This window comes from Anas platyrhynchos, chromosome 31 (assembly GCF_047663525.1).
Source record: "Anas platyrhynchos isolate ZD024472 breed Pekin duck chromosome 31, IASCAAS_PekinDuck_T2T, whole genome shotgun sequence".
In the NCBI taxonomy this organism is placed as follows: domain Eukaryota; kingdom Metazoa; phylum Chordata; class Aves; order Anseriformes; family Anatidae; genus Anas; species Anas platyrhynchos.
Window position 1 is genome coordinate 4389453 of NC_092617.1, and position 24980 is coordinate 4414432.

The 24980-nt window shown below is 50.8% G+C and overlaps 1 protein-coding gene across 1 annotated transcript; it reads right to left on the reverse strand.

Annotated features, from left to right (window-relative positions):
* Nucleotides 1–896: 896 nt before the first annotated feature.
* On the reverse strand, nt 897–6069 carry LOC139999997 (olfactory receptor 14C36-like). Its single transcript, XM_072029683.1, has 3 exons — nt 5930–6069; nt 1953–2051; nt 897–1842 (listed from the first exon to the last, which is right to left on the reverse strand). The coding sequence occupies exons 1-3, from the start codon at nt 6067–6069 to the stop codon at nt 897–899; spliced, it is 1185 nt and encodes a 394-aa protein (XP_071885784.1).
* Nucleotides 6070–24980: the final 18911 nt, after the last annotated feature.

Consider the following 24980-nt stretch of genomic DNA (forward strand, 5'->3'; position numbering starts at 1 on the left):
AGGGGAGATTTAGATTACAGGTTAGGAGAAAAGTTCTTCAATTAGTGAATAGTGAGATACTGGAAAAGGTTGCCAAGAGACCTTAGAGATGTCCCATCCCTGGAACTGTTCAAGAGCAGGTTAAGATGAGGCCCTGGGCCACCTGATCTCATGGGGGGGCATCCCTGTTTATGGCTGGGGGGTTTGAACCAGATGACCTTTAAGGTCCCTTCCAACAGGAGCCATTCTCTGATTCTATGGTCTCACTAGCTATACCTCAAGCATGACTCCCATGCCATCAGCCTTCCTGTGGTCTCTCACATGACCAAAACAAAAGGTGCCTCACCATCATCTTCAATGCCTTGTGCATGCTTCTGGCCTTTACGGTCCCTATCTGTGCCACATTCCTGCTGCTGGTCCATCAGCTCCAGAGGCAGAAGTGACTTCCCAGCCTCCTTCCCAGCCATGTGCCTCCTGCAGGCCCAGCACATCCTGAGGCACACCTGACCTCATTACCTGTTGCTCCATGTGGCAGGTGGGCTCTTGGCCCTGAGCCCCTCCTGCATGCTGGTGCTTCTCCCCCAGCTGCAGAGGAGACGGGAAGAGATGGAAGCTGACACCAGTGAAGTTCTGATTGCTTTTCTATTGTATATATGTACACTGGAATCGTAAATTAGTAGATTTAGTCAAATGAATTAACAGGAAGTGTGCTGAACAAAAATAATACTTGTTAAATCAATATAAAAAAAAATTATGTAAATCATAATGAAGAAAACTAATATGAAGAATTGTCACATAAGTTTCTCAAACACCCTGGTAGTCTCAATAGGGTTATTAATAATGTTTATATTATTACAATAGTACTAAAGATAAAAATGATATGATACAAATTACTATACTGTTAACAATACTGATGCTTAAAAAGCACATATAGAAAGCTTCCTCACTGCATTCTTGAGCTCCTGGTTCCTCATGCTGTAGATGAGGGGGTTCACTACTGGAGGTACCACTGAGTACACAAGGGACACCACCAGGTCCAGGTATGGGGAGGAGAAGGAGGGAGGCTTCAGGTAGGCAAACATGCCAGTGCTGACCATCAGGGAGACCACAGCCAGGTGAGGGAGGCACGTGGAAAAGGCTTTGTGCCGGCCCTGCTCAGAAGGCATCCTCAGCACTGCCCTGAAGATCTGCATGTAGGAGAAAACAATGAAAACAAAACAACCAAAGCCTGAAGAAAAACTAAACACAAGAGCCCCAACTTCCCTGAGGTAGCCATCTGAGCAGGAAAGCTTGAGGATCTGAGGGATTTCACAGAAGAACTGGTCCACAGCATTGCCTTGGCAGAGGGGCAGGGAAAATGTGTTGACCGTGTGCAGGACAGCATTGAGAAAGCCACTGCCCCAGGCAGCTGCTGCCATCTGGGCACAAGCTCTGCTGCCCAGGAGGCTCCCATAGTGCAGGGGCTTGCAGATGGCAACGTAGCGGTCAAAGGCCATGACAGTGAGGAGGAAATACTCTGCTCCAACCAGGAAGACTAAAAGGAACACCTGCGCAGCACATCCTTGATAGGAGATGGCCCTGGTGTCCCAGAGGGCATTGGCCATGGCTTTGGGCAGAGTGGTGGAGATGCAGCCCAGGTCGAGGAGGGCGAGGTTGAGGAGGAAGAAGTACATGGGGGTGTGGAGGCGGTGGTTGCAGGCTACGGTGGTGATGATGAGGCCGTTGCCCAGGAGGGCAGCCAGGTAGATGCCCAGGAAGAGCGCGAAGTGCAGGAGCTGCAGCTCGCGCGTGTCTGTGAATGCCAGCAGCAGGAACTCAGTGATGGTGCTTCTGTTGGACATCTGCTTTTCTGGGGATGTGATCCTGAGCAAGGAAGAGGATGAGAGTAATAAAGTACAAGAAACATATCAGAGGAAAATGAATTCCATTTCTCATTTAAATCCATCACGTGTATTGTGCACTTTCTGGCATACATCTGGCAGTTCCCTTTCATGCATCCTGATTCATTCTGCCTGAGGGTGTCTGTTGGAACAGGGGGCTCTACTGTGGGCAATGCAGGAATCAGTCCTGTCCTACAGCAAGAGGTGAAGAGGAACATGGGGGAATGTCAGTTTCACTTCCCTCCTAATCTCAAAGAATTTTGCCCCAGACAAACTGCAGAGCAGAGCTGTGGAGACTTTATTATTATTATTATTATTATTATTATTATTATTATTATTATTATTATTATTATTATTATTATTATTATTATTATTATTATTTCACATTGTTGTTTTTGATTTTTTGTTTCAGCTGTCCCACCACTCCTGAGGAATATTTCCAAGCCACAGGCCTGGCTATTTCTGCTGGACTGAAAGGGAATCCTTGTAGATCATTATCAGAGAAAAAGGGACTGTCACTTTAGTGCACAGTGTTCATTGGCGAGGACAGCCAGTCTGTCCATGAAGTACGGTCTCAGCTGCCCCGTGAAAGCTGCAGGAAAGTTCTACTCACATGTTTGATTGAAAAGAACAAAGACACTGCTGAGAGCAGAGGAATCCAGGATCAAAGTGCCCATCTCCACACCCCTCACCCTGTCCCTCCACCCAAGCACACCGAAGGCTCACTCCATGGGCATGTGAAACCCCCATCCCCAGCCAGCCTGGGAACAAGACCAGCAGCAGCACGGCCAGCTGGAGAAGCCAGGAGGAATGCCAGCGTGCAGCTGCCAGGGGAGGCAAGGCCAGGGAGGGACAGATGGACACTCAGCAGACCCTCCTGTGCTGCAGCTCTGCCTGCAGACGAGGCAGCTCCTCCTCATTGTAAATGATCTGTGCCCACTTCAAGCCAGCAGAGACCTCCCAAAGACAGGGATGTCTCCCAGCACTGGGCACTGGGGGCTTTGCAGCTCTTAAAGATCAACTAGGATAAAACCTGAGAGGACCACAAAATGATGTTGGTGCAGTTTCTGGGCTGAGGTGTGGGAAGGGACTTTATAAACTTCATTGCTGACAAACTGGTCTCTCACTGCAGTTGTCTTGGAGTCTCAGTCTCCAGTACAAACCTGACCACCTATTACCATGAAACCAGCCTCCCCTCCACTGCAGGAATCTGCAAGTACAGGCTACAGAAAATATCTTGCCTTTCAGGTAGCCCCTGCCTTGTTCTTCCTTTTGAAAAATCCAATCATACATGCCATTCTCTAAAGTGTTTTCTACTCATTTCTGGAGAAACAGAGAGACCCACCCTGACAGATGCTATCAGCCATTGGATGGGCCAGCTGTAGAAGACCCCTCTGGCAACCCCACCTGCAGTGCCCTGCTGCCAGAGCCTCATGGTACCAAGAGCCTGCAGATGTGTCCTGCCACACGCTGCCCTCTGTTGTTGTGCTCCTCAGTGCCTCCAAGGCCTCTCTCCTTCTCTCCTCTCTGTGTGCCAGCTGCGGTCAGAGCCCCCAGCCCTGCTGCGCTGTGCAGAGGAGCTGCTCCTGGGCACAGCTGTCTCTCTGCAGCGCTTACCAGGAGCTCCCCTTGGGCCCAAGAGCCCGGCCCAGCTCAGCAGCACAGCACCCGACCATGGCATTGCTTGCTCTGTGCCCTTGGGCTCCCTTGAGGTGTCCCCAAGGCCTCAGGGCTGACAGCTCCCCAAGGCAGCAGGGTCTCTGCTGGGGTGTGGTGGTTGAAGCAGATTGAAGGCATCACTGACTGCTTCTCTCTGTAGATGTCAGAGACTGATTTTTTAAAGTGTGATTTGTGCTTTTGGACTGTGGTTGTCAAACAAGAGTACAAATGTTTCCCTCCCTTAACCCCTGTTCTGTTCCCACTGCATGGCACAACCTCAGCCACGACTGCCAGGGATCATTTCACCCTTCTGAATGTGTCCTAAGGCTCGAGTAGTGGAAGGTCTGGCTCCAGAAGACAGCTGTACTTGAATCTGGGGAATTTCTCTCATGTACAGAAGTTATTTCTTCTCCTCCCAGCTATTATTCTGTGGCCCCAGCGTAATAGATATCTTCTGTGGTTTTGCCCCATTGCTGGAGCTGTCCTGCAGTGCCAAGGTGATACTCACAGTCTTTGATTTCATAATCTAGATTTTTGGATCCTATCTTCCTCTTCTCTCTCATGCAGTTTTCAGGTGTGTGTGTGTCCTGTATTGGCAGGCCAAAGCCTTATCCACCTGCTCTTCTGTCCTCACGAGTGTCACTGTTTTCTATGATACTGCCATCACTGTATGTGAGAAGCCCAAATACAGCCCTCCTTAGAGATGTTAATGAAGCCCTTTCCTAAACCACCATCCTCCCAGTCAGCCCTCAGGTTGCCTAGAGGTGGTACAGGAAGGGTGAGAGAAGTTCAAGTGGATCTGCAGATGTCATCATAAGACCTATCTCAAAGACCTTGGAAAGGACAGATGAATCAAAGACTTTCCTTGGGCCTTGGAAATGACAGATGTCAAACTCATCTGCTAATAGGAAGGCAAGCAGAAGGATGATAAAGCCTAATCAAGGAATAAAAAGACAGCCTTAGCCTTAGCCCCCAAACCAGACCTAAACTGAAGTCCTCAAAGCTTGCCCTTATCCTAAACTTTGAGCAGGATCCTTGAGCAAAACACCAATCCCTCCCTCGATGTTTTGCCAGTCCCTTGACCCTGGAGGGTGACATCTAATTCCTAAACATTAACCTGATCATCTAACCCCCAAAGCCCTCCACCATGCACACAGAACATCTCAGCTTCAACCTCACTCCTATCCCTAACTTCAGCTGTTTGTCCCCTTGGGGCAGGGCAGGGACTGTGAGGTCCTGCAGCAGTCCCATGGCATTGGAAGAGGCATGTGAGGTGACAGGTATGTGATCAGATCAGAGGCCACAAGGAGGAGCTGGCTGGGAATGCTGGGATGAGGTCAGGTGTGCCTCAGGATGTGCTGGGCCTGCAAAAGGCACATGGCTGTGAAGGAGGCTGGGAGGTCACTTCTGTCTCTGGATCTGATGGACCAGCAGGAGGAATGTGGCACAGATAGGGACCGTAAAGGCCAGAAGCATGCACATGGCATTGAAGATGATGGTGAGGCACCTTCTGTTCTGGTCAGGTGAGAGACCACAGGAAGGCTGATGGGGTGGGAGTCATGCTTGTGGTTGAGCTAGTGAGACCATAGAATGAGAGAATGGCTCCTGTTGGAAGGGACCTTAAAGGTCATCTAGTTCCAAGCCCCTGGCCATAAGCAGGGATGCCTCCTATGAGATCAGGTTGCCCAGCGCCTCACCTAACCTGCTCTTGATCAGCTGCAGGGATGGGGCATCCACAGCTTCTCTGGGCAACCTCTTCCAGTGCCTCACCTCCCTCTGAGTGAAGAGTTTCCTCCTAACCTCTAATCTAAATCTCTCTTTTAGCTTAAAACCATTCACCCTTGTCATATCATTATCTAATTGAACGAAGAGTCACTCTCCATCTTTTTATAAGCTCCCTTTAAGTACTGCAAGTCCACAAAGAGGTCACCCCCGGAGCCTTCTTTTCTCCAGGCTGAACAGCCTCAGCTCTCTCAGCCTTTCTTCATAGGAGACATGCTCCAGCCCCTTGATCATCTTTGTGGCCCTCCTCAGGACCCATTCTAACAGATGCACACCCTTCTCATGCTGGGGGCTGAGTCCTGGATGCAGGACTCCAAGTGGGGCCTCCCAAGGGCAGAGTACAAGGAGTAGAAGTAGAAGTGACCTCCCTCCACCTGCTGGCCACTCCTCCGCTTATGGAGCCCAGGATGCAGTTGGCCTTCTGGGTTACAAGCACAGAATGTACTGTCTCACTGTCTCATTGTCGATCTCACTGTCTGTCATAGATAAAGATATTAAACTGTAGCAGTGCCAGGACAGACTCCGGAGGTACAACACTTTTCACCAGCCTCCACTTGGACATAGAGCCATTGAGCACCACTCTCTGGGTGTGACCTTCAGGCCAACTCCTTATCCACTGAATTGTGCACCCATCAAATGCATATCTCTCCAATTTGGAGACAAAGATGTCATATGGGACAGTGTCAATGGTCTTACAGAAGTCCAAGTGGATGACATAGGTCGGTCTTCTCTTGTTGTCTGATGTGGTCACTCCATTGTAGAAAGCCATCACATTGGTCAGGCACAATTTACCCTTTGGAGAAGCCATGCTGGCTGTCTGAGATCACCTCTTTGTCTTGCAGGGGCCTTGACATCGATTCCAGGAGGATCATTTCCATGATCTTGCCAGCCACAGAGGTGAGGCTCACTATTCGGTAGTTCCATGGATTCTCCTTTCTACCCTTTTTAAAAATGGGAGTGATGTTTCCTTTTTCCAGTCAGCAGGGACTTCACCTGACTGTCAGGACTCTTCAAATATGATGGAGAGAGGCTTGCCAACTGCATCAGGCAGTTCCCTCAGGACCCTGGGATGCAAGTCAGCAAGCCCCATAGACTTGTACTTGTTGAGTTCCATCAGGTTGTCTCAAACCTCCTCTTCACTTAGAGCAGGAGGGACTTTGCCCCCCAGCCTCCATCTATGGCTTCAGGGAATGAAAGACTTGGGAAGCCTGACTGGCAGGGAAGACTGAGGCAAAGATGTTGTTGAGTCCCTCAGGCTTCTCCATGTCTGTCATTACCAGTTCACCCTTCTCATCCCTCAGAGGGGGCACACTCTCCTTGGCCTTACTTTCCTGAGCAATATACCTATAGGATCTCTTCCTATTATTCCTTGCATCCCTTGAAAAGAACAGTTCCATCCATGCCTTGGCTTTCCTTATCCCATCCCTGCACATATGAAACTGAAACATGTGAGAGGTCCTGGGAAAAGTAACCCCGGATGCACAGAACCCACTTGGGAAAAAAAAAACTTTGTAGGAAGCATGATTTTGTGGAAGTGCAGAGCTGATGGGCACATTGTGCAGGATGCTGCTAAAGACCTTTGTGTCCTTTTCTCTCCTGAGTACAATGCGACTTCCTTCTCAGGAATGGAGGAGCCAACAGAGGTGAGACAGATACTCTGCGATCATGGATGTCATCAGAGAGCTGATTCCAGGAAGATACGCAGAGGTCAGGAGCAGCCTGAACAAGAGACATGTGAGATTTTGGGGTGGGAAGAGGAGCGTGGCCAGCAGAAATTAGTGGTTTCATAGAGGTAAAAGCATTCCTGCAATGCCCATACTGCAGTAACAATGACTTAAAAAAGTCACATATGGCCCTTACCTAACTGGAAACAGTAATTTTAATCCCTAAACCTAAATGCTACTACAACACTCTGAAAGGAATCAATTTTCTCTCTTGATAACCATAATCCCTTCCCTTAAAACTAACATTAAAATGCTCTATTTAACCCTAGACTCCCTGGCAGACGTAAAACACATGTAAACCACAGAGCTTGTCCATACCTGAACTACAGACATGACAGCACAAGCAGAACACCAAACAATCCCACTAAAACTTTGCTTACTCTAACCCAGAAAGTGAAAAAGAGATACCAAGGGGCCTAGAGAAAGCTCAGCTTTACCTCAGGATCTCCTGCCCCCGCAGGAGCAATGTGACTGTGGCAGGGACTATGAGGTCACTTCTGTCTCTGCACTTGATAGGGCAGCAGCGAGAATGTGTCACAGAAAGGGACTGTGAGGTCACTTGTGTCTGGATGTGGCAGGTCAGCCTTGACTTCTCCCTGGGATCTGCACTTTTGGGCTGACATCTGGCAGTGGCCCTGCTAGGCCAGCAGAAGGCACCTGCTTGGCATGCTGACTGGGGGATCCCCTCTGCCTCCAGACCCAGGAGGACCCAGACAGAAAGAAGGCCCCCAGATGGGTTGTCCTGGCCCTTCTGCTTGAGTCCATGAGTGGGCAGCAGCAGGCACAAGGCTTGGCTGTGTCTAGCCAAGAAGCTGCAAGGCCAGCAGCAGGCCCCTGGCTTGGAAGCTGCTGCTGAGGTGACTTGTGTCTGCTTGGCTGAGAGGCCGCCAGGAGCCTTCTAGGTTGGGATGCCTACTTCAGGAGGGGTTTCCACCATGCTGATGCCATACGAGCAGTGGTGCCTTCTCACAAGGAACCAGGGCAGCTTTCTACAGAGCTGCCGTATGAGATATTTGTGTCCATGGCTATGGCTATTGTCTCTGCCACTAAAGCTTTTGAGGAGACGACTAATCATTAAAGCACCAGAGCCTAAATGAATCCTCAGGGGCTCATTTAATTGGTGATTCCAATTCCTTTGGCTGGGCCTCTGTTACAGAGCAGGGGCCGGGCTCGTGGGAGAGAGAAAACACATTTGAGAAAGTCCCATGATGCAGAGAGACAGCTGTGCCCAGGAGCAGCTCCTCTGCACAGCTGTGACTGGGGGCTGTGACTGCAGCTGGCATGGGGAGAGCAGAGAAAGAGAGAGTGGCTGAAGTCAGTTGGCAGTGGGAGGATGCTGAGAGCTGCCTGCAGGAGAAACCTGCACAGCCCTTGACAAGGTAAGGGTCTGGCTGCAGGGCCATGCAGCTGCAGGTCCTGGAAGGGTCTCCTGCTGGGTCTTGTTTCTGGGAGGGCAGTGGGCAATGCAATAGGCTTTGAGAGTCCTGCTGGGTTGCAGTGCGAGGTGAGGAAGTCTGGCAGAAGCCCCTTGGAGTGCCCTATGCCAAGTGCCCTTGGACAGCAATGAGCAGAGTGGCCAAGCCTCCTCCAGACTCTGCAACGCTGCAGCTGGGATATGGGACACTGCAGCTTTCAGATATCCAGCTGTCTGTGGGGCATCCTCCTGGCTGCAGGCTGCTCTCCCGCAGGATGCAGCTCTCCTGTGGCATCCTTGTGTTATCCTGGTGCCCCAAGGAGAAGACACCTCCATGCTAACACCATGGCCTTGCGTCTTGATTGCTGTCTGTGGGAAGCTGCAATGACGTGAAATAAGGGCAATGACCTCTACACCTCATGCTACGAGGGAAGAGCTGAGAACTTGCTCACAATGCACAGACAAGGGGAGGTTTCTGTCCAGCTGCACTTGGAGTGGGGCTTCTCTGTTCTCAGCTGTCTCCTGTTCCTTCTCAGGGCAGCACCTGAGAGGGATGGTCTTCTAGCTCATAGAGGGGTAGCCCAAGGCAGCAGAGAGCAGGACTGATGGGCAGAGCTGCTCTGCTCAGTCTTCCCCAGAGGACAAGTCCTTTGCCTCTTGGCACCCACAGGATATCACCTGGAGTGTGCAAGTAATGTCAGGGAGTTCCACCATTCAATACCTCTCCTATGTGTTATACGGACAACTAGGATAAAATAAAGCGAGGAAAATAGTTGCAGCTTTGCTCCACAATCAGCTCAGTTGTTTGCAACAATACTGCAAAGCTCATTGGTCTGACGTTTTTCTGACTTTGAGTTATCCACCCTTCCGTTTTATTTCCTATTTTCCTCAGAGAAGTCTGTTCTAACATTGCTCTGCCTTCTCCTCTTCAATAGAGAAGCAAGTAGAAAGTCAGAGAATGCCCAACAGCAGCTCTGTGAGTGAGTTCCTCCTGCTGGCATTCGCAGACACACGCGAGCTGCAGCTCCTGCACTTCGCGCTCTTCCTGGGCATCTACCTGGCTGCCCTCCTGGGCAACGGCCTCATCCTCAGCGCCATAGCCTGCGACCACCGCCTCCACACCCCCATGTACTTCTTCCTCCTCAACCTCGCCCTCCTCGACCTGGGGTCCATCTCCACGACTCTGCCCAAAGCCATGGCCAATGCCCTCTGGAACACCAGGGCCATCTCCGATCAAGGATGTGCTGCCCAAGTACTTTTTTAATTTTTTTTCTTTGATGCAGAGTTTTCCCTTCTCACCGTCATGGCCTACGACCGCTACGTTGCCATCTGCAAGCCCCTGCACTACGGGAGCCTCCTGGGCAGCAGAGCTTGTGCCCAGATGGCAGCAGCTGCCTGGGGCAGTGGTTTTCTCAATGCTGTCCTGCACACAGCCACTACATTTTCCCTGCCCTTCTGCCATGGCAATGCTTTGGACCAGTTCTTCTGTGAAATCCCCCACATCCTCAAGCTCTCCTGCTCAGATTCCTATCTCAGAGAAGTTTGGGCAATTCTGTTTAGCATTTTGTTAGCATTTGGTTTCTTTGTTTTCATTGAGGCATCCTATGTGCAGATCTTCAGGGCAGTGCTGAGGATGCCCTCTGAGCAATGCCGGCAGAAAGCCTTTTCCACGTGCCTCCCTCACCTGTGTGTCACCTCCCTGATGATCAGCACTGCCATGTTTGCCTACCTGAAGTCCCCCTCCATCTCCTCCCCATCCCTGGACCTGGTGGTCACTCTTCTGTACTCAGTGGTTCCTCCAGTAGTGAACCCCCTCATCTACAGCTTGAGGAACCGGGAGCTAAGGGATTCCATCAGGACTCTACTTGAGGACACACATCTTCAGCAAATTCACCTATAATACTATCCCTAACATTAGAAATCCCAGCTCTTCTCAGAAAGAAAATAATATGATGTCTTCTATTATTAAATGTCTGTATTATTATTTTCTCTCATTATTACACATTTGATTAACTATTATTCCTAGCCCCCTACAAGTCAATTATTTTTCTGTAGAAGATGGCTTCCTGTGTAGATAAACCTAATAAGAAAGCCATCAGGAATTCATGGCTCTGAGCTGCCATCTCTTCCTATCCCCTCTGGAGCTGGGGGAACAGCCCCAGCATGCAGGAGGGGCTCATGGCCAAGAGTCCAGCTGACACATGCAGGAGCAGCCCCGGTGTCTGTTGGGGCTGCCCCTCACTGCCCGCTGGGCTCTGCCTCTCTGCTGCCTTCGGGTCGGGGCTGCTGCTTCCCTGGAGCCATGGCCATGGCCAGCAGCAGGACGTGGCCTTTTCACTGCTGCTCTCTTTTGGCTTCCACATTGTGCTTCTTTTTTTCTGGGTTAGACCTGATATCTCCTGTACCTTGGTGACAGTCCTGTTGTCTCTGCAGTGGCATCCCTGTGGCTGCAGGCAGCAGCAGGCACTGTGCAGCCCTGGGTCACAGCTGCCTCCCTGCTAGCACCACAGTAACAAGAAGGGCTGCTGAGAGCAAACCCAGAAGTCTGGACACCTCTTTGAAATGTGCTATCAGGAACACAGCCAAGGGGTTGCTCCCTGTTCTTCTCTATTCTGGGGGTTCGTCATAGAGTGAAGGACGCAGGATGAAAGTCTCAGGGTGGTCCCTGAGGAACCAAGGGCAGCACTCAGAGCTCCTGTTATGGCAGAACTTGCCTAAGGACATGACAGCTGATCTTAAACTTATCTGCATGGGACTACACCCCCTGCAGCGGGGTTGACAGCCAATGCCAACCTGGAGAGGAATCTGGAGCTGCCAGGAGAAGTCAGGGGATCTCCAGGGACAGGGTGCTCAGTGGGTAGTGATTAGAACCTCATAAAATGACCGTGCAAGGTAGTGTCTGGTAACAAACAAGATGAATCTGAGGAGTGCATGGGCAACTCACACTGCTCAGGCTGGGTCAGCTGTCACTGCAGGTTCTCCTCCCAGCCTCTTGGTCTTTTTATACACCCCCTTTAAGTACTGAAAGGCCACAAAGATGTTACCCTGGAGCCTTCTTTTCTCCAGGTTGAACAGCCCCAGCTCTCTCAGCCTTTCTTCATATGAGACGTGCTCCAGCCCCTTGATCATTTTTTTGGCCCTCCTCTGGACCCATTCTAACAGATGCACATCCTTCCTCTGCTGGGTGTCCAAGTCCTGGATGCATCACTACAAGTGGGGCCTCAAAAGGGCAGAGGTCACCTCTGTCTCTGCACTTGATAGGGCAGCAGCAGAAACGTGTCACAGAAAGGGACTGTGAGGTCACTTGTGTCTGGAGGTGGCAGGTCAGCCTTGACTTCTCCCTGGGAGCTGCACTTTTGGGCTGACATCTGGCAGTGGCCCTGCTAGGCCAGCAGAAGGCACCTGCTTGGCATGCTGACTGGGGGATCCCCTCTGCCTCCAGACCCAGGAGGACCCAGGCAGAAAGAAGGCCCCCAGATGGGTTGTCCTGTCCCTTCTGCTTGAGTCCATGAGTAGGCAGCAGCAGGCACAAGGCTTGGCTGTGTGTAGCCAAGAAGCTGCAAGGCCAGCAGCAGGCCCCTGTCTTGGAAGCTGCTGCTGAGGTGACTTGTGTGTGGTTGGCTGAGAGGCCGCAAGGAGCCTGCTGGGCTGGGATGCCTACTTCAGGAGTGGTTTCCACCCAGATGCAGCTTCCTTTGGTAGTAGGAAAGAGCAGGAGAGAAAAAACTGCCACAAAATGCACCATGGAAGGTTGGCTCTTGTCACGAGGAGGAAGAAATATCCCTCAAAGGGTCCGTGCTGTGGTGCCCAAGGTCACCCAAAGAGTGTCTGTGCTCAGACCCTAGCTTTGTGTTTCAAGGAACAGCTGGTGAGCGTTGATGAGACACTGGTGAAATGATGTAAATGCCAGGAAGAAAGCAAGGTGGTGAAAAGAGATAGGTGTCTGTAGACTTCAAGGAAATAGGACTAAGTGTGATACAGCATAGAGGAAAAAGAGGTGGGTGGTGGCAAGAATGGAAGGACACAACAGCCCGGACATTTTTGTCCCTTTGTCTAGAGCTTATGAGGAGACACATTATACTCATTGCGATGGGCCATCATTGCTTCCTTGCTACCCTGTGAAGAGGCTGGGAGGTGTCTTACCAGTGTTTGTCTCATGGCATCACACTGCCCACCACACCCCACAGATTCCCAGGAAAAGCCCAGAGCCAGGCATGGGGTACAGGATTTCCCCGCCAGTAGCTGGTGGCAGGCCTTGGCCCTTCTGCTTCATCAAAGCAAACCAAAACTTTTCTCAGGACAGTGTTTTGCCTGTCTGCAATCATGGCCTCCAATTATCTACCCTAACAAGTCCCTGGGGAGGCTTTGTTAGTAAAAGCCCTCAGTGGGGCTCATTAATACTCCAAGTCACTTCAACTTGTCCTCCTGACTTTACTTTCTCTAGCAGTTGCATCACTCTCCTCTCAGTAGCTGAACTTCATAGACTCAGCACCAAAATGCTCCATGGAACTCATTAAAATGCAGAAACTCCTAACATCCCCTCTATAGTTTTATTCACGGCTTCAAGACTTGTAGAGCTAATTGTAGAGCTTTCACGATTTAGTTAAGGAGGAATAGCACATAATAAAAATCTTGTCTCATCTTAAAGGATGCATTGAGTTGACTTTTTTTTTGGGGAGCGTTATTCCCTAATTGATATTGATCCAGAGTGTCTCCCTTGGAGAAGTGCGTGGGGAGGAAAAGCAGACTCTATAGGTCTGACACTGCATGGACAACCTTGCTCGTCACCACCCCAGCCCTGCCATTTCTCTCATTGGCCACCTGGCGCTTGCTGCTTATTTCCTTACACTAGACTTCACTCAAGGCTGCAGCTGGATGCTACAGCCCCTTTGCAGCAGCTTCTACCTGCTTTCCTAAGAGATGTGGCTGTACACAGGTACAGAAGGGTCTTTGTTATTTCTAACCAAAGAAAATGAAATCATGCAGCAATTTTTAAAATAAAATAAAATAAAATGAAATAAAATAAAATAAAATAAAATAAAATAAAATAAAATAAAATAAAATAAAATAAAATAAAATAAAATAAAATAAAATAAAATAAAATAAAATAAAATAAAAACCTCTTCATCTTCTATTCCTTCTCTGAGGTTTACCTTCCCAAAAGATTGAATGTACAAGAAGTATTTTATACTGATAGATATGAAATTATGAACAATAGTGTTAGCATTGATCCATACCATATTATTTCAGTGACGAAGTATGAGGTTCTTGCTAAAAGAAAAAAAAATATGGATTGCTGATAGATGGGCCAGTTGGGCTACTTCTACCTCATGCTCAAAGCAGCAGCTGTGTTGGTGAGAGCAGTGTGAATGATCAAAGAGTAAGAGGAGGGAAAACCAGAACCATGGGAAGTGCATAGGTGCAGATAGCTGGAAAAGCTGCATTCAGCATTGTCTGTTTAATCAAAACTTGTGGATGTGCCTGGAAGATGAGGGAGCACATTGTGACAGACTATGAGAGGACAGTGCAACTACAGATGAACACCAGTATTTCTTCTCCTGCGATGAAAATACATCCTGAAATTTCACATTTCTACATGGTAGAAACTACACTGTGTGACATTCCATGGAAGGGATTAAATCATTTGAAGTGATGAGTAGTTGTTCTATTAGTTAAGTACTAATGAAGTTACTGGGTATTGACACAGAACTTTTCTGTCTGACCATAAGCAATCAGGGAAACCACCAGAGACCTGGTTGTATTTGAAGTAGTTCCCTGGATTTGCAGCTATCAGAAAGGGCATGCAGGAGACCAGAGCCCTTTGGGGGATTCAGTTGGAGCCAGGTGGAGTTCCCAGGGTACCTCTGCTACTGGCATTGGTCTCCCTGCAACTACAGTCCAGCCCAGCACAGAAAACCTCTTCAAAGACAACACCCCTTCTTCAGTGGATTCCTGAGAGTGACCTGAAGTTGAAATGGCCATTGGGAACCCAAGATACTCTCCTTTGTTCCTAGTAGACAGCTGAGCATCCATTTACGTCCAGGGACATCTGCAGCAAATTCATGTTGCAAGATTCAAGAACAGGAAATTTCAAATAGCAAGGATATAACCCATCAGCTTGCTGCACTTTGGGAATCCATCCCCTTCCAACTATGGGAATTACAGTGGAAAATGTGAGATGACCCATCAAGTCAATGCACAGAGTAATGGAAAGTCATAGGTATTGTGCAGGAGTGGCAGAAGGCAAAAGGCATTGCATTGGGACTCAGACTAATCAAGGAGACGTAATCCAGTTCATCTCTGAAATAAAGCAAACACTTTAAGAATTGTGAAGGCCACTGAATCATGGCCTAACATGAAGAAGGATGTACATCACTGCTGAAGGAACTTTTTGTGCCATCAAAAAAAACAAAGAAACACTACAACACCTAAGGGTAACGTGTCCCACCCAAGGCAGTCTCATCCCACAGGGCACCGGTGAGGAAGCTGACAGTCAAGGGACGCATTTGGGTGTGGACAGTGGGGACCAGCACAGACAAGGAGTCAAGGCAGTGGGGTGGGGGAGGCCAGCAGAAGCCGCCCAAGGGTGGTGCTGCTGGTGAGGACACGTTTGTGGCAGCAGCCTGAGTGGGCAGCAGCTGTGCACAGTCGAGGGGAGGCCAGGAAGCGCATGGCAAGAGTGCTCCTGCCAGCAGAGCCAAGGCCGGGACTGAGCCCAGGGGCAGAGGCAGGCCCAGGGCAGGGGGCTGCAAGGGCCATGCTGAGCTCCCTGCCCCTGCAGCAGCCGCCCTGGCCCTCGGCCTCCTCTCCCCTGCCCCTGCAGCTCTGGTCTCCCTTGGCGCAGCCCTGGCTCTGCAGCACCAAGCCCTGCTGGGAGCCCTCCCCTGCATGCTGCCACCACTCCCTGATGCTGCTGTTGCCCTCTGCCGGGCACTGCCCAGCCCAGCCCAGCCCCTGCCCACCTCTCCCCACCTCCCTGCCCTCTCCCCAGCCCAGTCCATCCCAGCCCAGCTAAGTAGCTCAGGGTGGGCTGGCCCCAGGGCACTGCGCACCGCAGGCTGCTACAGGGCTCTGGGCATGGCCACCACAGCCCCAGCCCCTCGCAAGGCACCGCAGCTGCTGGCACAAAGGCAGCTCTGGGCCTCCCCAGCACCCCCCCACTCAGGAGATGGAGGTCCATGAAGCTGCAGGAGCCCTGCTATCTTGCCTGGCAGATCCCCAGCACACAGTGCCTGTGCCCCACAGGGCCAGTCCCGCTCCCCAGGCCAGCACAAGAAGCCTGGCCCAGTCACAGAGCAGCTCCAGATTCATCTCCAGCATGCCATTTGCCATCAGACTCAGCAACTTCAGGATACTCCCAGGCCAGTCAAGGCCAATTATTGTTTGCTGAGCCATGGCCATCCAAGAAGGGAGTTCCCAGTCCAGCACTACACTGAAATTCTGATCCACGGTGAAGCCCAGAGAAGTACGGGGACCGTTCATGCAGCAGTTCCTTGGGTATATTCCTACCACCAGCTTCGGAAGAGCTGTGCAAAGAAAGACTGTCAGCAATATACATGGAGTCTCAAGACTTAGACAAATGCAAGAGCACAAGAGAAAAATGCGGAAGCCAAAAAAGAGCAGCAGTGAAAAGGCCACGTCCTGCTGCTGGCCATGGCCATGGCTCCACGGAAGCAGCAGCCCTGGCCCGAAGGCAGCAGAGAGGCAGAGCCCAGCGGGCAGGGAGGGGCAGCCCCGAGGGCCACCAGGGCTGCTCCTGCATGTGTCAGCTGGGCTCTTGGTCCTGAGCCCCTCCTGCGTGCTGGGGCTGCTCCCCCAGCTCCAGTTGACACGGGACCTCCGACCAGTGACATTCTGAATGTATTTCAGATGCCTTCCTTATTGTCTTTATTCACAGAGGAAACCTAGCTCTACAGGTACATGAAATGATTGTGTTACAGTAAATAAATTAACATACTGCAGGTTAAAAATTCCATTATTCAAATAAAAATTGTATTGAAAAAAATGTTAAAACATAATAATAAAAATTCTCCTGTCAGTTTCCCAAATAACTTATCAGTCCAATTAGTGTTTTTATTTACCATTATGTATTATGACAGTGGTAATAATGACCACATCACTGATGCTTAAGAAGCATGTATAAAAACAGTTTTAATGAAAGTATTCTTGAGCTCCTGGTTCCTAATGCTATAGATGAGAGGATTCGCTGCTGGTGGCACCACTGAGTACAGAACTGCCACCACCAGGTCCAGGGATGGAGAGGAGATAGAAGGGGGCTTCAGGTAGGCAACTGTGGCTGTGCTAACAAACAGGGAGACCACAGCGAGGTGAGGGAGGCACGTGGAAAAGGCTTTGTGCCGGCCCTGACAAGAGGGCATCCTCAGCACTGCCCTGAAGATCTCCACATAAGACACCACAATGAAAACAAAACAACCAAGGACTAAAGAAACACTAAACACAAGTGCCCCAGCTTCCCTGAGGTAGTAGTCTGAGCAGGAGAGCTTGAGGATCTGGGGGATTTCACAGAAGAACTGGTCCACAGCATTGCCTTCGCAGAGGGGCAGGGAAAATGTAGTGGCTGTGTGCAGAACAGCAGTGAGAAAGCCACTGCCCCAGGCAGCTGCTGCCATCTGGGCACAAGCTCTGTTGCCCAGGAGGCTCCCGTAGTGCAGGGGCTTGCAGATGGCAACGTAGCGGTCTTAGGCCATGACAGTGAGAAGGGAATACTCTGCTACAAACAAGAAAGCAACGAAAAAGAGTTGGGCAGCACATCCTTGATAGGAGATGGCCCTGTTGTCCCAGAGGGCATTGGCCATGGCTTTGGGCAGAGTGGTGGAGATGCAGCCCAGGTCGAGGAGGGCGAGGTTGAGGAGGAAGAAGTACATGGGGGTGTGGAGGCGGTGGTGGCAGGCTACGGCGCTGAGGATGAGGCCGTTGCCCAGGAGGGCAGCCAGGTAGATGCCCAGGAAGAGCAGGGATATGGGGGAAACTCTAGTTCAGTCCACTGATCAGGACATTGAAATTCGCAATGCTTTTTCAAACAATGCATCTCAATGCAGAACAGAGCTTCATATGCCACTGCTGAACACTGCTGTTCTCAGATGCCCTGTGTCAGCCCTCTGTGACCTGCAGGACCAGCCCACTCAAGTGTTTCCCTGAGAAGAAACAGCAGACAGCTGAGAGCAGAGAACCCCCAGTCCAAGTGCAGCCGGACAGAAACGTTACCTTGTCTGTGCGTTGTGAGCAAGTTCTCAGCTCTTCCCTCCTACTAGGAGGTCTAGACGTCCTTTCACTTATTGCACCTCATTGCAGCTTCCCACAGACAGCCATCAGGACGCAAGGCCATGGTGTTAGCACAGAGGTATCTTCTCCTTGGGGCACCTGGATAACACAAGGATGCCACGAGAGAGCTGCATCCTGCTGGAGAGCAGCCTAAAGACCAGGAGGATGCCCCACAGACAGAGCTGGATATCTGAAAGCTGGAGTGTCCCATATCCCAGCTGCACTCCTGCAGGGTCTGGAGGAGGCTTGGCCACTCTGCTCGTGGCTGACCAGGGGTACCTGCTTTAGGGCACTCCACGGGGCTTCTGCCAGACTTCCTCACCTCGCACTGCAACCCAGCAGGACTCTCAAAGCCTACTGCATTGCCCACTGCCCTCCCAGAAACAAGACCCAGCAGGAGACCCTTCCAGGACCTGCAGCTGCATGGCCCTGCAGCCAGACCCTTACCTTGTCAAGGGCTGTGCAGGTTTCTCCTGCAGGCAGCTCTCAGCATCCTCCCACTGCCAGCTGCCTCCAAGCCCTCTCTCCTTCTCTTCTCTCCCTGTGCCAGCTGCAGTCAGAGTCCCCATCCCTGCTGCGCTGGGACAGACAATTGAAGACATCTCTCCAGAAGTGCAAGTCAGAGGCAAGTTTCCTGCAGTGTCCCCCTGAGGGCCAGCACTGACACAGCCTGCCTTGGAGCTCGTTAGAGCAGAACCCTGGAGGCAGTGAGGACAAGGAGACAAAGGCAATGTGAAGGTGACACTGATGTGTAGGAAAACTGGATGTGTGTCACCAAGCACAAGGGTCAGGCCTTGAACGCAAGTGCCTGGGAAGGGGGATCCCTTCCCTTGACAGGTTGCTCAGTGCTCTTTGTGGGGCACTAGGACATGGGGATGTGCATGGCCAAGTGCAGGAGAATGGTACGAGCCCTGCCTGGTTCATGGGTGGGTGTGAGGAGGCAATGAGGCCCTGGTGTTTTCACAGTCAGCTGTCTCCTCATGGGCGTCACTGGCAGAGACAACAGCCATAGCCATGGACACAAAGACCTGGGTCCTGCTAGGACTTTGAACCTTGCCATAGCCCTTGCTCCTCTCCAAACCAAGATGGCCTAGAGAATCCCAGACCTGTACCTCTTTACTGGTTAGTTGTAGACACTTGTCCGTGTGGTATCTCAGCAAACCTAAGCTGAGTCTAACTCAGATCTTCTTGGTGACCATGCTCCTCATGAGGCAGCTCTGTAGGAACCTGCCCTGGTTCCTAGTGAGCAGGCACCACAGCTTGCATGGCATCCCTCGTGGTGCCCAAGACCTCCTTGTCCTCTGTACTCAACAGTGTCCCAGTCTGCTCTGATGTGTGGGGTTACTCTCCCTCTCGTTCAGGACTGTGCTCTTCTCCTTGTAAATGTCTAGAGGTTTCTTTAGACAAAATCCTGCAGTTTCTCAAGCTCCCACCACACTGATGCACCGTTCTGTCAGCTGTTCCTGTCTGCAGTCAGACTGTTCAGCCTTCATGTGATTGTGCTGTCTCTGACAAGACAGCAGCATTGGGAGGTACAGGGGACACAGAATCACACACAGAACCACACAGAATGATCTTGGTTAGAAGAGACCTCAAGATCATCGAGTCCAACCTCTGACCTAACACTAACAAGTCCTCCACTAAACCAACATTTGGATAATACAGGAGTAACCAGTTCAATGGAACTGCAACACAGTCACAGAAAGGTAGTGGGTGGAAGGCTGCCAGATTCTACTTTTTCTGTTCTTCATTCTCATGCATGCTGTCAGTTTCTCTGCAGCTGTGTCCTAAAAGTTATGGGGCTGTGCAGGACAAAGTTAGAAGGTCCAAAGCCCAGCTGGAGCTTAATCAATCCATTCATGTAATAGAATCATAGTATCATAGAATATCCTGAGTTGGAAGGGACCCTTAAGGATCATCAAGTCCAACTCTTGACACCACACAGGTCTACCCAAAAGTTCAGACCACGTGACTAAGTGCACAGTCCAATCTCTTCTGAAATTCAGACAGGCTCGGTGCAGTGACCACTTCCCTGGGGAGCCTGTTCCAGTGTGCAACCACTCTCTCTGTGAAGAACCCCCTCCTGATGTCAAGCCGAAATTTCCCCTGCCTCAGCTTAACCCCGTTCCCGCGGGTCCTGTCACTGGTGTTAATGGAGAAAAGGTCTCCTGCCTCTCGACACCCCCTTACGAGGAAGTTGTAGACTGCGATGAGGTCTCCCCTCAGCCTCCTCTTCTCCAGGCTGAACAGGCCCAGTGCCCTCAGCCGTTCCTCGTACGTCTTCCCTTCCAGGCCTTTCACCATCTTCGTAGCCCTCCTCTGGACACTCTCCAACAGTTTCATGTCCTTTTTATACTGTGGTGCCCAGAACTGCACAGAGTACTCAAGGTGAGGCCGCACCAGCGCAGAATAGAGCGGGACAATCACCTCCCTTGACCTACTAGCGATGCCGTGCTTGATGCACCCCAGGACACGGTTGGCCCTCCTGGCTACCAGGGCACACTGCTGGCTCATATTCAACTTGCTGTCTACCACCACCCCCAGATCCCTCTCTTCTAGGCTGCTCTCCAGCGTCTCATCGCCCAGTCTGTACGTGCAGCCAGGGTTTCCCCGTCCCAGGTGCAGGACCCGGCACTTGCTCTTATTGAACTTCATGCGGTTGGTGATCGCCCAGCTCTCCAACCTATCCAGATCCCTCTGCAAGGCCTTTCCACCCTCATTCGAGTCCACAACTCCTCCAAGTTTGGTGTCATCAGCAAACTTGCTCAAAATACCTTCTATTCCTACATCCAGATCGTTTATAAAAATATTGAAAAGGACCGGCCCTAAAATGGAGCCTTGAGGGACCCCACTGGTGACCGCCCGCCAGCCTGACGCAGCGCCATTCACCATAACCCTTTGGGCCCTGCCCGTTAGCCAATTGCTCACCCATCGTATGATGTTTTTATTTAGCTGTATGGTGGACATTTTGTCCAGTAGGATCCTATGGGAAACTGTGTCAAAAGCCTTGCTGAAGTCCAAAAAAATCACATCAGCTGGTTTCCCTTGGTCCACCATACGGGTGATCTTCTCATAAAAGGAAATCAGGTTAGTTAGGCAGGACCTACCCTTCACAAACCCATGCTGGCTGGGACCAATGACTGCTCTGTCCCCCAGGTGCACCTCAATAAATTCGAGAACCATCTTCTCCATGATTTTACCAGGCACTGATGTGAGACTGACAGGCCTGTAATTGCTAGGGTCTTCTTTCTGACCCTTCTTGAAAATCGGCACAACATTTGCCAGCTTCCAGTCTACCGGGACCTCTCCAGATTCCCAGGATCATTGAAAAATAATTGAGAGAGGTTCCGCGATGACGTCCGCCAGCTCTTTCAGCACCCGGGGATGAATCCCATCCGGACCCATGGACTTGTAGGGATCCAGGTGGAGTAGCAAATCCCGCACACGTTCAGGGTCGGTTGGGAGTTTGTCATCCCCACCGTCCCGGTCCTCTAGCTCAGGGCACCCTGGGTCCCGAAGCCCATCATCGGCATTGAAGACAGAGGCAAAGAAGGCGTTAAGCGTCTCTGCCTTGCCTATGTCATTGTCTGTGAGGAGACCTTCCCTATCGAGGAGTGGCCCTATGTATTCTTTAGTTCTCCTTTTTCCATTCACATATCTAAAAATACCCTTTTTATTTTCTCTCACAGACACAGCCAGCTTCAACTCTAGGTGTGCTTTAGCCACACAAATTTTCTCCCTACAAACACGAACAGCATCCCTGTATTCTTTCCAGGACACCTGGCCCTCCTTCCAGTAGCGAAACACTCTCTGTTTCTGCCTAATCTCCATTAGAATGTTCCTGGTCAGCCACACCGGCCTCCCGCTCCGCCTGCCTGACTTGCGATATTTAGGAATTACCTGATCTTGTGCTTCTAGGAGGCATCGCTTAAAGAATGACCAGCACTGGTGGACATCAAGGCCTTCAAGAGCAACTTCCCAGGGGACCTTGCTGACTAGTTCCCTGAGCAGCCTGAAGTCCGCCTTCCCCATATCTAGGGATGAGGTTTTGGTGGCACTTTTCCTTCTGTCACCGTAAATTTTGAACTCAACCACTTCATGGTCGCTATGAGCGAGGCGGCCACCAATCACCACATCTCCCAGCAGGCCTTCTCTGTTTTCTAGCAACAGGTCTAGGAGGGCACCTTTCCTAGTTGGCTCCGTTAGCACCTGCACCAAGAAGTTATCATCTAGGTGCTTCAGGAACCTCCTGGACTTGCTCGTGTCAGCCGTGTGGCACTCCCAGTTAACGTCTGGCAAGTTGAAGTCCCCCATAAGGACAAGGGGAGTTAATATCGAGGCCTCTCTTAGTTCTGTAAAGAATAAGTTATCGGCGCTATCGTCCTGGCCAGGCGGTCTGTAATAGACTCCCACAACGACATCCCCTTTATTCGTTCGTCCCTTGATCCTTACCCAGAGGCTCTCAACTTTGCCATCGCCGACCTGAAGTTCCACACAGTCCAGCCCCTGCTTCACATACATCGCCACCCCACCACCTCGCCTACCCTGCCTGTCCCTCCTGAAGAGCCTGTAACCATCTATCTCAACACCCCAGTCACAGGACTCATCCCACCAGGTTTCGCTTATGCCGATGATGTCGTAGTTGCGGGACTGGGCCAGGACTTCTAGCTCATCCATTTTATTCCTCATACTGCATGCGTTCGTGTAGAAGCACTTCAGGTGCATCTCCTTACACTCAGCACCTTGTGGATCTGACCGAAGGACCTCACTGACACACAGCCCCTCTGATTCTAGCGTACCATCCCTTAGGTCTTCACCGGCGTGCCTGGTTTTAGCCCCTTCCCCCTTCGACTCTAGTTTAAAGCCCTATAAATATGAGCCTATAAATATGAGCCAGCAGTGTGCTCAGGTGGCCAAGAAGGCCAATGGCATCCTGGCTTGTATCAGAAACAGTGTGACCAGCAGGACTAGGGAGGTGATCGTCCCCCTGTACTCGGCTCTGGTGAGACCGCACCTCGAGTACTGTGTTCAGTTTTGGGCCCCTCGCTACAAGAAGGACACTGAGGCCCTGGAACATGTCCAGAGAAGGGCAACCAAACTCTTGAGGGTTCTGGAGCACAGGTCTTATGAGGAGTGGCTGAGCGAACTGGGATTGTTTAGTCTGGAGAAGAAGAGGCTCAGGGGAACCCTCATTGCACTCTAGAACTTCTTGAAGAGAGGTTGATGTAAGGCGGGGGTCAGCCTCTTCTCTCAGATAACTAATGATAGGACTCGCAGAAATGGTCACAAGTTGTGCCTGGGGACGTTTAGATTAGATATCACGATAACCTTTTTCTCTCACAGAATAGTCAGGCACCGGAATGGCCTGCCCGGGGAGGTGTTGGAGTCACCAACACTCGCAATGTTCAAGAAGGACATCGAGGTGCTTGAGCGGGTCCAGAGAAAGGTGACAAAGCTGGTGAAGGGCCTGGAGAACAAGTCCTGCGAGGAGCGGCTGAGGGAGCTGGGCTTGTTCAGCCTGGAGAAGAGGAGGCTCAGGGGCGACCTTATCGCTCTCTACACATACCTTAAAGGAGGCTGTAGTGAGGTGGGGGTTGGCCTGTTCTCCCAAGTGCCTGGTGACAGGACGAGGGGGAATGGGCTTAAGCTGCAACAGGGGAATTTTAGGTTAGATGTTAGGAAGAACTACTTTACCGAAAGGGTTGTTAGACACTGGAACAGGCTGCCCAGGGAAGTGGTGGAGTCATCATCCCTGGAAGTCTTCAAAAGACGGTTAGATGTAGAGCTTAGGGAAATGGTTTAGTGGGGACTGTTAGCGTTAGGTCAGAGCTTGGACTCGATGATCTTGAGGTCTCTTCCAACCTAGAAATTCTGTGATTCTGTGATTCTGTGAAATAATATAAGCATCGGAAACCAAGTTGTCTCTATCCCATGGTAAGCTACGAGGTATTGGAAATGATTTCAGCCATCATCTCAGTGAGCACATTGTCATCTGGCTGCTCCAGTGGGGGGAGAACAGGGCCAATAGCCTGGAATTAGAAGGCAGGGAAGCCAAGCAGCTGGGACCCTCCAGTAGGTGAGGGGTGATTGACAAAGCCGTTGCAAATGAGCACAAGGAAACTTAATCCTGTCAAGCATCAAGGAAAGGTCTCCCTTGAAGGAAGATCTTGTATGTCAACCAGGAAAGTGGACCACCATGCAGAGGGGTATCTGGTACCTGACGGAATTAGACATGCTGAAGGCGATTTGTAGAAACCTAGATAACAAACAGCTATCCAAAGATCCAGATGAAGTCAAGTGCACATGACCCATGGGGCAGGAGTTTGTACAGAGCACACCATCATCATATGCCAACCCATGGGCAGTAATGACCTGGAAAGACCAAGAGGAACCCATGGTGGATGAATTGGCTAGCCAACTATGGCATTACAAAGCAAGTCTCTCTTCTTCCCTATGGGCCTGTGTCTTGTCCAGAAAGAAACTTTTCCAAGAGGTCCAACAACTACAAGAGAATACGGCTTCCTCCCCACCTGCACGAACCAATAGCTCAGCTATCAGATGTAAGCATCCCTCTGCTTAAGAAAGGTGACATAGTGGGTACATACCAGGTTCCATCCTGTGCTTTTGACTGTGTGACCATGGAGAGGCCATGAGAAAATGGGATGCAAAAATCGACCTCCACCTTAGAGGCACGGATACATGAAGTGCAAGGAAAAATAGATTGTCAAAACGGGGTTCTTCTGAGACACTTGCTACTCCAATTTCTAGTGGGCAATCTTCCAAACAGAGTAAAGAATACTATGAGCAGGACTCGAGGGGCCCAGCCTCCACCCTGGGGGAGGGAGAGGACAATCAGGTATATTGGACTTTGAGGATTATTGGCCTGGCACATCAAACACAAAACTTAAGTATACAGGAGGCTGAAGTGAGTCTAACGGGGAAGGAGTGGCAAATGCAACCCATTGTGACTGGCCTGGAGGCTCTGTGTAACCTTGGCATAGACTGCTTCAGGAGATCCACAAGGGTATTGGTGGGCTTTTGGCATAGCTGCCTTGGAGGTGGAGGACACCAAGCAGTTGTCTACCTTGCCCACTCTTTCACAGGACCCTTCTGCTGTGGAGGTGCTGATGGCCAATGAGCAGCAGGTGCCAATCGCTACCACAACAGTGCGCCCGAGGCAATATTGCACTAAGAGAGACTCCCTGAGTCCCATCCATGAGCTGGTTCATCGACTGGAGAGCCACGGAGTGATCAGCAACA

Coding starts and splice junctions, on each gene's coding strand:
- LOC139999997 (XM_072029683.1), bottom strand. CDS start 6,069: ATGGCTTTCTACAATGGAGTGACCACATCAGACAACAAGAGAAGACCG. Junction 2,052..5,929: donor GAGAGATATGCATTTGATGG/GTGCACAATTCA, acceptor CTCTTGCTGTAG/GACAGGACTGATTCCTGCAT. Junction 1,843..1,952: donor ATGAAAGGGAACTGCCAGAT/GTATGCCAGAAA, acceptor TTCCTTGCTCAG/GATCACATCCCCAGAAAAGC.